The sequence below is a fragment of the Plectropomus leopardus genome, chromosome 18, assembly GCF_026936395.1.
Source record: "Plectropomus leopardus strain MGB_pleo_1.0 chromosome 18, ASM2693639v1, whole genome shotgun sequence".
Classification (NCBI taxonomy): Eukaryota; Metazoa; Chordata; class Actinopteri; order Perciformes; family Serranidae; genus Plectropomus; species Plectropomus leopardus.
The window spans coordinates 25,013,900-25,027,749 of NC_142193.1; the positions used below are offsets into that span (position 1 = coordinate 25,013,900).

Genomic DNA, 13,850 nt, shown 5'->3' on the forward strand with positions numbered 1-13,850 from the left:
GGGTTTGAATGTTAATGCTCGCAGCTTTGGATTCAAGCTGCTGAGCCGACAGCAGGTATTTTCAGCATAGCTGGTATTGAAAGGATTTCAATTTGAATCTGAGTCTAAATCAAATGATTGATCTACTGAAACCTGTTGCCCTGATGAATCTCCGTCCTCGTGACACCAGGCCATGGCTCAGACTTGGAGAGAATAAGTATTTTTATACACCTCACTTTTAGCTTTACATATAGATACTTAGTCATTATTTTTCTATGTCACGTAGTTTATCTTAAAGAATCTGTCCCACTTTTTCTCTGTGGCCTTTTCTATGATTGTTTTTTTTCTCTTAGAGGAACTATGTGTAAGATTTGGGGCGATTTAGTGGCATCTAGTGGCGATATTCCAAAATACAACTCATTGAAACTTCTCCCAATTAGAATTCCTTCAGTGCTCATTGTTCGAGGTTTTTAGTGGGATCCAAATTATCTGTCTCTTCCTATCCCAAACAAACCCAGTTATTTAAATAAAAAGAAAACAGAATAAAGCAGTTTCACATTAAAGAAATCTGTGTTTTTCTAACTTTTCATATCACGGAGGGGCTTCTGACTACACTAAGAACACTATTCCAGTTATTATCATGAAAAGTTGCCGTGTTCAGTTCCTCTGAGCCACACACCTCTCTCTTATCTCCTGGTGGATGATCCTTAGAATAAGAAACAAGGTATACAATACTCAGAGGACTGTCTCCTGTCTCTCCATCTTCCTGCTAATGTGACCTGGGGCTCGAAACAAAGGAAGCTCTCTTCTGGCGGCTGTTTTGATTCTGTAAACAGGCTCCTGAGAGCTTTCTGTCAAATTGACCCTGAGACTGATAAGAGCCTTTGTTCCCCTCTCCTCTGCCACGTCCGTCGGGATCACTGCTTAGCAGCTGTTTGTGTGTTCAGTGAACACTGCTCTTATGCAATAGGACCAAAGTGTTAGGACTGTCTGTATGACATTTATATGATCATAAATGCTCTCTTTTAATATTTTTGCTTTGGCCTTTTTACCAGCATGTCTAAAGTGTGGTGTAATCAGTGTCTGTCTGTGTCTGTGTGTTGATTAGAATGCAGTGACATCAACCCATGTGAGGGTCTGAGTCGTCACGCAACCTTCGAGAACTTTGGGATGGCCTTCCTCACACTGTTTCGAGTGTCCACTGGAGACAACTGGAATGGGATTATGAAAGTATGCACACACACACACGCACACACACATACACACAAATGATGACTAGATTATCCCATAACCGCAGAGAGAGCAATGACCTCCAAAACCAATTATGAAATAATAAAGTGGCTTAGAGCCGAGCAATGTCAACCCTTTCACATCTTGAGTTTTACTTTATTAAAAATGTCAAAAAGATGTAATCATTAATCATCCTTAACTGACTCAAAAGATATAATTAAATAGGCCAACAGATAACAATATTCAGAACATTCAGAATCTCTCCTTTTCTTATCCAGCTTTTCGTGTAATAAAACAATAATAATATAAAACATAATTGTGATTTTGTATATTTTCTATGATTTAATGTTGAATATCTGTGAATTTATATCATTTGGGGGGCAGATTTTTTTTTCAGAAGGTGTCAAACTGTAGTGTGAAGTGGGTGTTGGTACAATCTAGTCACACATCTCTAAATTTCCACTAGAGGGCATTAAAAACTCACCAGTCAATGGCTCACACTTTCTACATTTATCCTAAAGCTGAAAAAGACATCGCACAAAGAGAGGTCCTCTCGTTTAACCTCTCGTGTAATGCATGCATTTAATTTTGCATTTTATTTTGCTTTGAAACCTGAGCAAATTCATTTTATTCTTTTTTAAAACATAGAAAGATGTCACTGAGCAACAGAATAAGAAATGACCCCAGATTTTGCTAAAAATGAGAAAAAAATACAAGAAAGGTACCTTAAAATAAAGGGGAAAAAGCAACTCAAACAAACAAAAAAAGGAAAACAAAAGTTTAAAAAAGGCCAAGTACCAGGCTGCTCATTGCCTTTTCCATGTTTTTCAATAAATTGTATCAATTCGCTGGGGGTTCAGAGGTTCAAATAGTTATGTACCGTGTCTAAAAGCAAAAATGTTATGTTGCTCCAGGTTTCAAAGGGTTAACACAATTAATCTGCTAACTTTTCCACACCACAGTGACACAGATCTGGTTAAAAATTGAAAAAGTGTCCCTTTAAAGTTCTACTGTTTACAAAAATTTAAAGCTCCTACTTCCCGTGTCATAAACTTGCTATCGTGAGGTGCAAGTTAAGATTTTTCAGTTTTCATTTTTTCAGTTTTTACACTCAGAGCTGTGCAGTTATTGTCAGGTCAGTTGTACACATGCCAACCTGCACTGCATTAAGAAGCAGCAGCTTTTTACGCCTGCTGATGTAGATACTGTATGTGGGTAAAGAAAGTAACAGCAGCTGCAATTTCGGCACACGCTCTGCTGCCCTACATCTACATCGCTGCCACTGTCCTTGTTTCTCCTTCAGTTCTTCCAAATTTCAAATGCACTAACGTTACAAATAAGGCTCCATATCATCGAACCAGTAGACAAGATTTCAAAGCTTTGTGATATCGCCTCTGGTGTGTTGGCCAGACAGTTGTTCAGTTGTGCATATCCAGTTGTAATGACTGCTGATGTGTGTGTGTGTGTGTGTGTGTGTGTGTGTGTGTGTGTGTGTGTGTGTGTGTGTGTGTGTGTGTGTGTCACTCAGTTTCACTTTCTGCACTCTTCCTCTTTCTTACTGAATCTCTTTCTCTGTGTCTTTTAAGGACACGTTAAGGGAGTGTCTTCCAGAGGACCGCCACTGTCTCACCTACCTGCCCTTGGTTTCTCCGATTTACTTTGTCACCTTTGTGCTCATGGCCCAGTTTGTGCTGGTCAATGTGGTGGTGGCTGTTTTGATGAAACATCTAGAGGAAAGCAACAAGGTACAGTGACTAGCAAAGACTAAGAAAGTGCACATATGAAGACAAACATATCTGGACGTGTGGACATAAATGTGGACATGTGTGAACAAAGATGTTATGTAAATACCCAAAGGTGTTTGGGAGACACGTATATTTGATGACATTCATGTATTGCAGGCATGTCTAAAGTCGGCTCGGGAGCCAAATATCATTTTTAATGGTCCTTGGCTTTGACAAAATATGCTGTATGTGTCCCTGCACACAATGTTGGTTAATCATATATTCTCAGTACATTTTCACTGAAAGATAAAACAGTTACATTTTTCTTGGTTGTTTGTGATTTTGTTTTGTTTTTTAATTTTTAATAACCCATTTGATGCGAGAAGCAGCTGGCCCCCATGTATTCTCACATTATCCAATCTGGCCACATTTAAAAAGTTTGGACACCCCTAATGTATTGGTCACTGTCTCATTGCAATTTACTGACATTAGTTGGTATTTTTTGATGGATGTCAACATTCAAAATGTACTTACACTCACACTCACGTGAAACAACATCTACTGTTGCAGGAGGCTAAAGAGGATGCAGAGATGGATGCAGAAATCGCCTTGGAAATGGCCATGGAGAGGCAACGCAAATTAAGCACAACCTCCAATAACAGTTCAGCAGAAGGGACCTATGTTGGGCCATGTCCAAATTCACCCGGACAGGTAGGAAGGACATTACCGTACTCACCAGCTGGTACACATGTGATACATGTTTCCAAAAGTATTCCTTCATTGTAAAACAGTATGTGCTGCAATTGGCAGTATTATCCCACTCTGTGGTCTCTGTCTCCCCCCGCAGGAGGAAGAGGTGAAGTACCGTGACCTGGACCTGCTGTCATTAAGGAAGATGTCTGTATCCAGGATGCACTCTCTACCGAACGACAGCTACATGTTCCAACCTGTACGACCCGCCAGCGCCCCCTACCCTCTGGAGGAGGTAGAGCTCAGCCCCCAGCACCAGCACTCAGGTAACTCATCTCATTACTAGTGAATCTTATCTGTTCAGGATTTCAGTATCAGATATGAAATCAATTCTCTCTTTTCTTTACACTGACAGCGTCCTAGCACACAGAGGTTAATTATATTCAAAAACTTTCAAATTTTCCATAATGCATGCATGTTTATAGCACCAAACTGGGATCAATGGCATTTCGTTTAGATTTCTTGTATATGGAAAATGTATTTTTTGTAAATTAGTGGTGTCTTGTTAATTATGTTAACCCATGTGGGATCTGTCAGTTGTTTGGCATGACACAGAAATTAAAGATCAACCAAGATAACTAGCTAAACTACAGCCACAGCTGGCTAATGCTATGATGTAACTTCAATGAAGTGTGCAGTTTGTATGGAGTTTTAGTTCCCCAGTATTCTAGTTTTTCTAGTAGTTAACTACATGTGAGACAAATGTGTTTTAAGATACTGGAGCACAAGATGTGATTCTTCCCCTCAGGGATATGGAAAACAGCTGTTCAAACATAATGCATGATGACTGAACAACATGATATTGGTATTGCAAATTGTTAGTCCCCCCTTGAACATAAAGGAAAAATCATCCTAAAAGACAAAAGCCATCCAGGATGCAGTGCCAAAATAATTAGCAAAAGTGCACCGTAATCTTTTATCGTTTCATATTTATTATTATTGTTTGTAATTTAATGTAAAAAAAATGTAAAGAAATACTGCACTTGGCAGTCAGCACTAATATGCAAATATTTAGATTTAGATTGTGCCTTATGCTATAATGCAACGTATAAAAGTTCAGAAAATAAAATGTAAATATGTAATATAAAAATATGTACAATGAAATAATAAATAAAATAATATAAAAGATACTAAGGGTAAGCTTGCCTAGGGCACCCTGCATTCATGGAGGTTTTTTTCCAGTTTTGGGTCATGAAACTTAAAGCAAAACAAGTCAAATTAGAATCAGTACAAACGATGATGCGAACACTAAACACTGACAAGTGCTGTTTTATCTGCAGTCAGATTCTAATGGCATGTTGTGGCCAGGCTGTGGACAGACCCGGCTCTGTCCCAAGGTACTAACTGTAGTGGATGAGCTGATACATGTGAATCCCTGCAGCGTTCACACAGGCTCATCTGCTCAGCTGTGGAATGGCTGGAAACTCGACGAGAATGATTGTTGACTTAACGGCCGAGCTGCAAAGGCACAAAATATATCTGTTTAAAAAAGCGATCATCACAGCTGTGGTGCTTTGTCTACGGTTCGCTGATTAAGATTAAAGTTTGGTGGATTTAAAATCAAGTGGCTTTACAGCTTGGCCTGAAAGTAACAACTGAAAATTAACTATGTTTTTAACGTGTTTTACTGTGATTCCTTCTGAGCTCACAGGTGGACCGGACCTGTGTGTGCAGAATGCCTCAGACCCTGGTTACACAGTCTCACCGCACTTATTGAATTCATGAAATACAGTCACATGGAACTGTTAATGTAACCAGGATCTAAAAAGTGACCTCATGTGGCTCTTTTTCTGATGATCAGCTCAGTGCCGCAACTTCACTGATAACTTTTCTGTTTGGATGAGCGACCCGCTGTATATGCTGATGGGTTTTCATTTAGAAAACACTTTATTTTGACAGCAGATTTGAAGCAATACCAAATGAATTAAAAACGTTCATTTCTTCTTCTTGTTGCTCAAATCCAAGTATTCTTTCAAAATAAAGTGTTAGTGACATTATAATTTTGTAATTTTTGCTCCAATATAATTATTTTAAATTGACCCAAAAGAAGGATGCTCTGATTTCGGGCCGATGCCGGTGTTTAAATGTACAATTTTGCCAATAGCAATCCCAAACTTATTTTTTATTGCTGTTGTTGTTTCTTTGGGTTTTGTTGTCGTTTATCTTCCCACTTGTGCCAGGGAAACAAAGTAATCTTTATTATAAAAAAAATAAGTGAACTGTTTCAAAGTCATTAGGCCCTTCATTACACTGCCTTTGAAAAAGCACAAATTCAAACGCATTTATGGAACAATTCTTAAATATAAACTTTTTGTCACACTAAAATATTTTTTAAAATATCTTTTTCAAAAGTATTTTTACTTTATATAATATATTGTAATTCCTTCTCTAATATCAATTTTATATTCCTGAGAAAACAATAAACTTATCCTTCAAACAACTGTTTTTATTCAAGTTTTCTTGACAAAAATTAAATTTTACAAAATAACATTTGATCTTATCATAACAACATTAGAATTTTCCTTCACTTAGGGCTTGACAGTATGACTTTAAAATATTACCACAACATTTTTAGGCTGTATTGCGATACACAATATATATCTTGATATTTTGAAATCTCTTCTAAACTACTAAAATACAAAATTATGAATTATTAGAGCTTTAACGAATCATAATGCAACCTTCATTAGGCAGCTCCAGCCACTGGCTGTTAACAGCTAATGTTAAATAGCTCTGATCCTGCTGATGTGAGTTTACTGCGTCCCTTTGTCTTGAAGGCATCCCAGGGAAGATCTCTGTTAGACCCAAAAAATTTCTCTGCTGTCTTCGGGACAATGAGACACCATTAGTCTAGAGCCCTGCTTTTCGCCAATGGTGAATATTTTCATATTTGCCAGTAGACTGATGGTAGTCAACACGGCAAATATCAGCCGACACCGATACTGGGCTGATAAATCAGTGCATCCCCAGTAAAAAATAATTAGTATGTATGTGTTTGTATATGCCTAAGTATGCATGTGTTTTTCTGTAAAAAAGCATGTGTTTGCAGTGAGAGTGGGGACATGTGATTATATCAGCTGTATGAATCAAACTCTTTACGTTTGTACCTTCAGGCTCAGTGACGTCGGTCCATTCCCAGCCATGTGATAGTCGCACGCTGCTGCAGGTACCAGACGTTTCCCCCGTTCACCCGCGGTCACCTCCCACCCTCACCTTGCCCCGCATTGCCCCGCCCACGCCCAGCCCCTCCCCTCGGGCCCTGCGCAGACAGGTGAGAGACCCCGTCTCAGATACTCACACCGACACGTTCACACATTAATGTACGTTCAGATTTACTGATGGAAGGTGTCGCTGTGGTGTTTTTGTGTTGCAGGTTGCAGTTAAAGTTGATTCTATGGAGTCTCAGGGTTGTGAGCAACAAGAGAGGCCCAACCCTGTCCAACTGCCTCCCCTCTCCCCGTCTCCCCTCTCTCCTCACACCTCCTCTCCATCTCCCCTGCCTCCTCCTCCTCCCTCCTCCCCCTCAGCCCTCTCTCTCCCACCCTGCTCCCCTTCTGCCTTCCCTCTTCCTCCTCCCTCTCCTCTGCATCCTCTACTGTCCCCCCCGTCTCCGCTCCCTCCTCCTCCATCATCCCCTTCGCTTCTCCTCCCTCCACCTCCCTCTCCACGTCTCCCTTTGCGTCCTCCCAGCCTGCGGAGACCTAGACCGCCCTCCGCCGTCTCCCTCTGCGACCCGGCAGACGAAGAGGTGTATCACATCACCAGCTCAGCTCGCCAAAGGTGGGGAGACGAGGAGGAAGGAGGGCAGCAGAGCAGAGGGAAGACCGGCCGCAGCCACTCCCTCTCCCCTTACACCAAACCGTGCTCTCCCAACTCCTCCTCGCCTCCTCCTCCCCCACTTCCGCCTTCCTCCTCGAGGAGCGCACTCAGTCTGCTCGGGGCGGGATTGATGGACCGTGACTTTAGGAAGGGTTTAAGCATTGACAACAAGGCCTTCCTGGACGAGCCGTCATCTTTGTCTGCTGGTCACCCGGAGGACCATCGGCGCCACTCCATCGAAGTCTGCCTCCCACAAGCCGTCATCACCAGTGACGACCAACACTTTACACGTGAGGCCCACCGCTTGGAAAAAGGTGGTCAGGCGTTTCCTGTAAGGGTGCAGTCAGTCGGCGGCGGCCACAGAAAGAAGAAAATGAGCCCTCCTTGTATTTCCATCCACCCGCCGTCAGATAGGGAACACCCCCAAATTGCCTCACCCCCAAAACTGGCTGACTGCAGCATGATGCTGAGACGCAGGACGCCGTCCTACGACTTGACCCCGCACTCAAACACGCAAGACGCCTCAGATTCGCGGACGCATTCCCCGATGCACACGGCGCTCACACCCATCCACGTGCCGCTGCAAGCATACTCACCAACAAACGCGCCGACACATTCACGGGGTTCTACTCCGACACACACTCAGACATACACACCACCGCACGCGTCCACGCCTACTCTCCCGCACATCCCGATCAGCCCAAACATCTTCATCCAGCCTCACGCACCTCTCGTCCCGATGCCTTTCTCACAGACGCACTCCCTCTCCCCCGGCGCGAGGCACTCGTCTCTCACAGGGGACTACATCCCCCTTCCACAGTTCACCTTCGACCAACCGCAGTCCAGATACATGAGCGGACTGTCAGATACCGATACCGCCACCTGCTCTTCCCCTTTCGACAACAGACTGGGAAGCGGCGCAGGATTCAGTGCAAAGAATCGGAGGACCGCCCAATGAACATCGGGCTTCAGGAAGTGATTTTATTGGTCCTAAAGCTCTGGAGTTGGCGTTGAGTGGCGTCGCCTGACCTCAGCAGAGATGGTGCTGGGGAGAAAGAAGTTCACTGGGAGAGGGATTGTTTTTGCTTCGATGGATACTGAAAAGACATGAATTCTTTCCAGAGACGCTGGTACAGTCCCGTCCTACAATAACAGACAGTGGATCCATTTTGCTACGCCGAAAAGCTCGATGGACAGCAGATCCACTGCGGCTGTACCGGTCAAACAGTACCCACTGTACATGGTGTGTTTGGGACTAATACTGATAACGCACCAGAACTAAAGCCACCTAACTCCGTAGCCAAAGTTTTTTTTGACACACTGTCCCCACCCACGCGAGCCAATCAGGAAGCAGCGTCTGGCTGACAACCTCTGACCTTTTTACAGGAAGTGGTTTGTGAAATGCGAGCGTGGGGGGAATCGTGGGATATGCAACTTCAGGTTTTCTACAGAAGTTCTGCTTGCCCCTCCTCTGCTCCTCGATCACATTGATCCGAGCAGAAGTGTGCGTGTGAGTGAGAGTGTCTGCGTTTTCCTACGTGCGAGTTATCTGTCAAATCTGTTGTCATGGAAGTCGGCCATGTTGTTCTGCAGCGACAGAGAGGGGAAGCAGGGCAGAGCTGTAGTGTATGTTTTATTTGTGTATCTGTGCAGTGTAAATAAAGGAAAATACTGTATTTGGTGAGATTAAAAATAGCTCTATCCATATGCACATATTTTTATAGAGATCTAAAAATGTTTTTGCACACAAATTTGAATTTCAAGTCGCTTGTTTTATCCTCTGTTGTCCTCTTGTGAATGTATGTTTCTTTTCAAACCGGAGAGAGCAGCGAGGGAGTTCAGCCCTCCTCTCGACAGGCTAGCTGAGGTTGAGGAGTGGGATTTTATTTTTCTATTTTGAAAAAGAGAAAGAAGGGAACAAGGGTGTGATGTGTTTCCGTAGCCTTGTCTCAGATTTATATGTGTTTGGTGTCTAAAGAACAGACTTTAGAAGCGGGCTCAGTGATGCAAGCCAGATTTTAAAATGTTTTTCCACATTAACGTCCCTGTGGAGAGTACAGTTTATCAGGGTTCCCACGGTCAAGAAAAGTAAAAAAAAAAAAAAACTTTGAAATTTTTGGAATTTTGTTGAGTGTAATTAAATTGTTACAGTAATATTCCATATACCATTTCTAGTATTGTAACATAATGACAGATTTATTTTCCATACTGTGTCAACTTAACATATAGCTCATTTATGTGTTGTTTTGTGATGTGTTACCATCACTTTTTCTTCATTTTCCCCCCATGTTCATGTATGCCAGCTAGCTGAAATTATGTTTAAGTAGAATTTAAGTTTAAGTTTAGCAAGATGAAAAAACGAATCATTATGTGTCCTTGACAAGTCATGGAAAAAAATCGAATTTTTCTCCATGAAAATGTGTGGGAACCCTGGTTTATAATTTTGTGTACCTGTGCTCTCCACAAATTTGAATTTTAATGTGGTTTTTACTCCAAAAAAAATATTAAAATGGGTTTTTCCCTTAAAGTGAGTAAAAATATAGCACAGTTTATGCAACACAGAAAAAAATGACAGTACTTTGATGTATTTATTTGTCCAGATAAAGTATGAAATAACAACTTGCAGGCAGCTTAGTATCTCTATTAGCTGCTGGCTACTAGAAATTATACAACATGACCTGACATCTCTGAGCCCCTCTTCTTTAGCTGTTTTCAAGCTTTGGCACCACTTAGTGTTTCTGTACATCTAAAGACAACCAAACTAACTAACTTACTAAATATGTGTAGCCAGAGTGCAATAATAATATATACTTGTGGAAAATATAGTAACATCCACACTACATAAAACAACCACACTCTTGTGTTCGTACATACTGTAGAACTACTATAATATATGATATAAACCCATTTTTTATACGATGATCGAGAGTATTTCTAGTGTTCATGCTACTATAGGTACTTGCCCCCTCACTCGGCTGCGGTGGCATGGGTGTGGCTGGAAGCAGTGTTACGTACTGTAGATTTCTCCAAAAGCTCAGGCCCACCCGCTGATGGTTGTTACTGTAAGCAGAAGAGTGACATGCATTTCTGCTGAGGACTCAATAATCCACTTTTCACCCGTCACCTTTATTTTCCGGAATAATCCACCGTATTAGATCACCATAAAATGACACACTATTTGTTACCTACATATCAGTTGTGTTCAGTTAATCATGTGACCCCCTCAAGGTGTGAGTGACAAAGCATTTTCCCTCCAGTGACTGAATGTTTTCACACCACCAAGCCATACCTTTATTCCGACACAGCACAATATGTATTTTACTCTATTTTTGTGCACAGTCCGGTTTGGCACAGGTACTCAAGAAGCATGCTCGTGAGCTATTTAGGTACTACCGATTTCTCTTTTAAAGGCAGCTGGCTGGAACGGCTCCATTTTTCTTTTTCAGCAAGTAACATGCACAACTTCCTCAGTTATCTGAGTGGAAACCAAAGTGCTTTGATGCTGCACCATACTCACAACAGGCCCAGATTTTCATTTCATGCCATCCATCTTGATGGGGATTGCCAACCAAATTCAAAGTATTTGTCATTGATCGACTGAGTGACAAAGGGTCTCTGGGGGTCGGTAAAAGCTCTTAAACCGCAGTTAAGCCTTCGATTTTACTTATATGTTTCATGATTTTATCGGCATTAAAGGTCCAGTTTGGAGAATTTAGAAGCATCTTTAGATGGAAATAGCATTTAATATTAATAACTGTGCTTTCATCATCAGTTGTGTTTTCTTTACCTTATAATGAGCTGTTTATATCTATACACGGAGAGGGTCTCTTTCACGGTGTCTGCCATGTTGCAGTGGCCCAGAACCAGTGGCGCATCCAATAATTTTCATAGTGGTTGCCAGATGGGGCCATTGAAAATCTGGAGTGGCAATTTGATTTTGTTGTTTCAGTAGTTCAGTACTCAGGCTATGTCAATATGAGAGTTAAGGAATAGCATACTGACTTGGTTTTTTTATTTTACAGCTAACATTATTATCTGTTGTGCTACCAGTACAGTTAACATTTTGATTTCTAAAACAATCCTGCTTTAACGTGTTATGTGTCTGTACATGTGAGGCAATTTATTGTTCATCAAATAGGCTAGTTTTTCTTAAATAGACAAATATAAAGCTTTAATTTCAAGAAGTACATGAGGAATAGGCTTGGGCACTACTCCTCTGAGCTTTTCAGACTAATAGATACACAATTAAAAAAAACACAAAATGTTAATAAATGTAATATTCGCAAGCCTGTTTTTCCTGATTAAACAGCGAAATACAACAGTACACCTTTTGAATTTAACTTTTTCTCGGTCACTGAGGACTGACAAGGCTTAATTGCCTCCTTAATTTACCAAGTTAGATGTAAAAAAAACCCCATGCAATTATTCCCCTCTTTCTCTGCAGTAGCTGGCCGGTGGCTGTTTACAGTCCTGTAACATATCCCTCCACCACTAGGTGCTAAGGTGTCTTTCAGCTCAGCTGCCTGTTCCACCAATAGAGACAGGAGACTGAGCTCTAGTGGTGCATGCTGTGCACTACATACAATGAGTTTAACAGTACGAGAACGTATTTATGGCAGTATTGAAAAAAATACCTTCAGGATTTCTAAATACCCTGGCATACCAGTTGTTAGCTCAACAAAATTGAGCTTAACTTTGGAGCATTATTTGGCCCCCTTTCCAAAAAATGTGTTACAGCCTCTTAGAGACCATCATATTGACCTCTAATTATTATATTGCCCCTGGATACACAAAAAAAGCATTACAAAGCTGTAAGAGTTTGCTGATACCTTCAGAAACCCTTGTAAACATGAGATCAATGATGAAAAGAAGGTCCAGATTATCATCAGATCGTCATTCTCCTTCATCTCATTAGCTTTATACCTCCAAAGTAGTATGCATGTGGACGTCAAAATAGTGACACGAAACATAAGGAAAAAAGTAAAAGAAAAGAAAGAAGCTATTGTAGGACAGCTTCATTTTGCCACAGCTCAACACCTTTGTCTTTTGTGTACCACAGCGCAGCCCCATGATTGGTTTCCATCTCTGGATAGAGCCACATCGAGCAGTAAAGCGCTGTTATAAGTTAAAAAATAAAGTTAGAAAAAGCTTGGCATGTTGCAAAGACAAAGTGAACAGTTGCTGCTGATCTTTCGACAGCGCTCTTCTTCCAGTTCTGACACACAGAAGCACATCTGAAGTTGAATTCTGAGATGTTGTCCTCCCTCCGGTACATGGCACAGTTGGTCATCCCCTGGTTTTAAAATAATTTGAATACAGTATGTGCTCGAACACGCTGTTATCGTGCAACCGCTTCGTCCTGTTTTCATGTCCTCTTCCTGCACAGATTGTCAGCTATGGGAGGTTTTAAGTAGTTTGAAGACAGCCTCTTTCTGTCTCACTCTTATTTGACTTAGTGAGGACGACCCCGATCTACAGCATATTGCCATATTAATCGACACAGTTTGGTAGAGTGACTGCATAATTGTTCTTACGATTTACAGATCTTTGGATCTCAGTATTTAAATCCTGTTTTTGAGGAAACAGTTTTGACTATTGCATGTTCTGATTTAAGAAAAAAAATCTTTTGGGAAAGACTCATCTGGATGTTTTAGAGATTTTGATATTTGCATTTTCAGATGTTTCCATTTGTAGATTGACTACCTAATTGCACTGGGCTCTGATTAATTGGTATATACTGATTAAATGACCCTATTCTTTATTGTCCAATGCAATACTGGGTGGTTATTTACTGTATGAGGACAGAGCTCCTCTTTATACAGTTTTATAGACAGACATGGAAACCTAGTTGGTTCTTTTTTTGTTCAGAACCGACGTTATTTAATGTTGAGGTGAGCCTCTTTTTTTCCTGATACTCTAAACATGCTAGAACTCTGGTGATGGTGAAACTAATTAACTGATGTATATTTTATGTAGGAGTAGCCTCAGCCCTGATGCTCTGTAACAGATAGAGATAAGTTGTGTTTTCTGGGTTGACACTGAGCTGATCACGCTCCTGACACACACACACGAGTGTCACCCGTCTCCGGGAAGTTCAAACTGTGATAGAACTTGACTTTAATGAATCAGAAGCCTTGTGTTTTCTTTCTTTCTTTCTTTTATTTTTTATAACCCTTCAGTGATTGGCCCAGGCACCCCCACCCCCAAACCCCCCAAGCCTTACAAGGAGGGGAGGAGGTGTGTTCTATCTGTCAGAGGAGAGTCAGTGTGTCTGCAATAATAAGCCCTCCATTATTCCCTGTGACAGAGGGAGACGGGAGGGGACAGGGGAGGTGTTTAAAGGCTCGA

General features: G+C 41.4%; 1 protein-coding gene across 3 annotated transcripts in view; it reads left to right on the forward strand.

Annotated features, from left to right (window-relative positions):
- The window catches only part of cacna1ha (calcium voltage-gated channel subunit alpha1 Ha), a 143,577-nt gene extending 131,341 nt beyond the window's left edge, over positions 1 to 12,236 (forward strand). For 2 of the 3 annotated variants that reach the window (XM_088090977.1, XM_088090978.1), the window contains exons 33-38: positions 1,088 to 1,209; positions 2,796 to 2,954; positions 3,504 to 3,644; positions 3,781 to 3,949; positions 6,797 to 6,954; positions 7,057 to 12,236. In XM_088090977.1, coding sequence (XP_087947103.1) covers positions 1,088 to 1,209; positions 2,796 to 2,954; positions 3,504 to 3,644; positions 3,781 to 3,949; positions 6,797 to 6,954; positions 7,057 to 8,460 — 2,153 coding nt within the window. In that variant the 3' untranslated portion in view covers positions 8,461 to 12,236. Of the gene's footprint in view, positions 1 to 1,087; positions 1,210 to 2,795; positions 2,955 to 3,503; positions 3,645 to 3,780; positions 3,950 to 4,963; positions 5,021 to 6,796; positions 6,955 to 7,056 lie in introns of those variants that run through there. The other variant, XM_088090979.1, reaches the window with a different exon arrangement.
- The last annotated feature ends 1,614 nt before the right edge of the window (positions 12,237 to 13,850 follow it).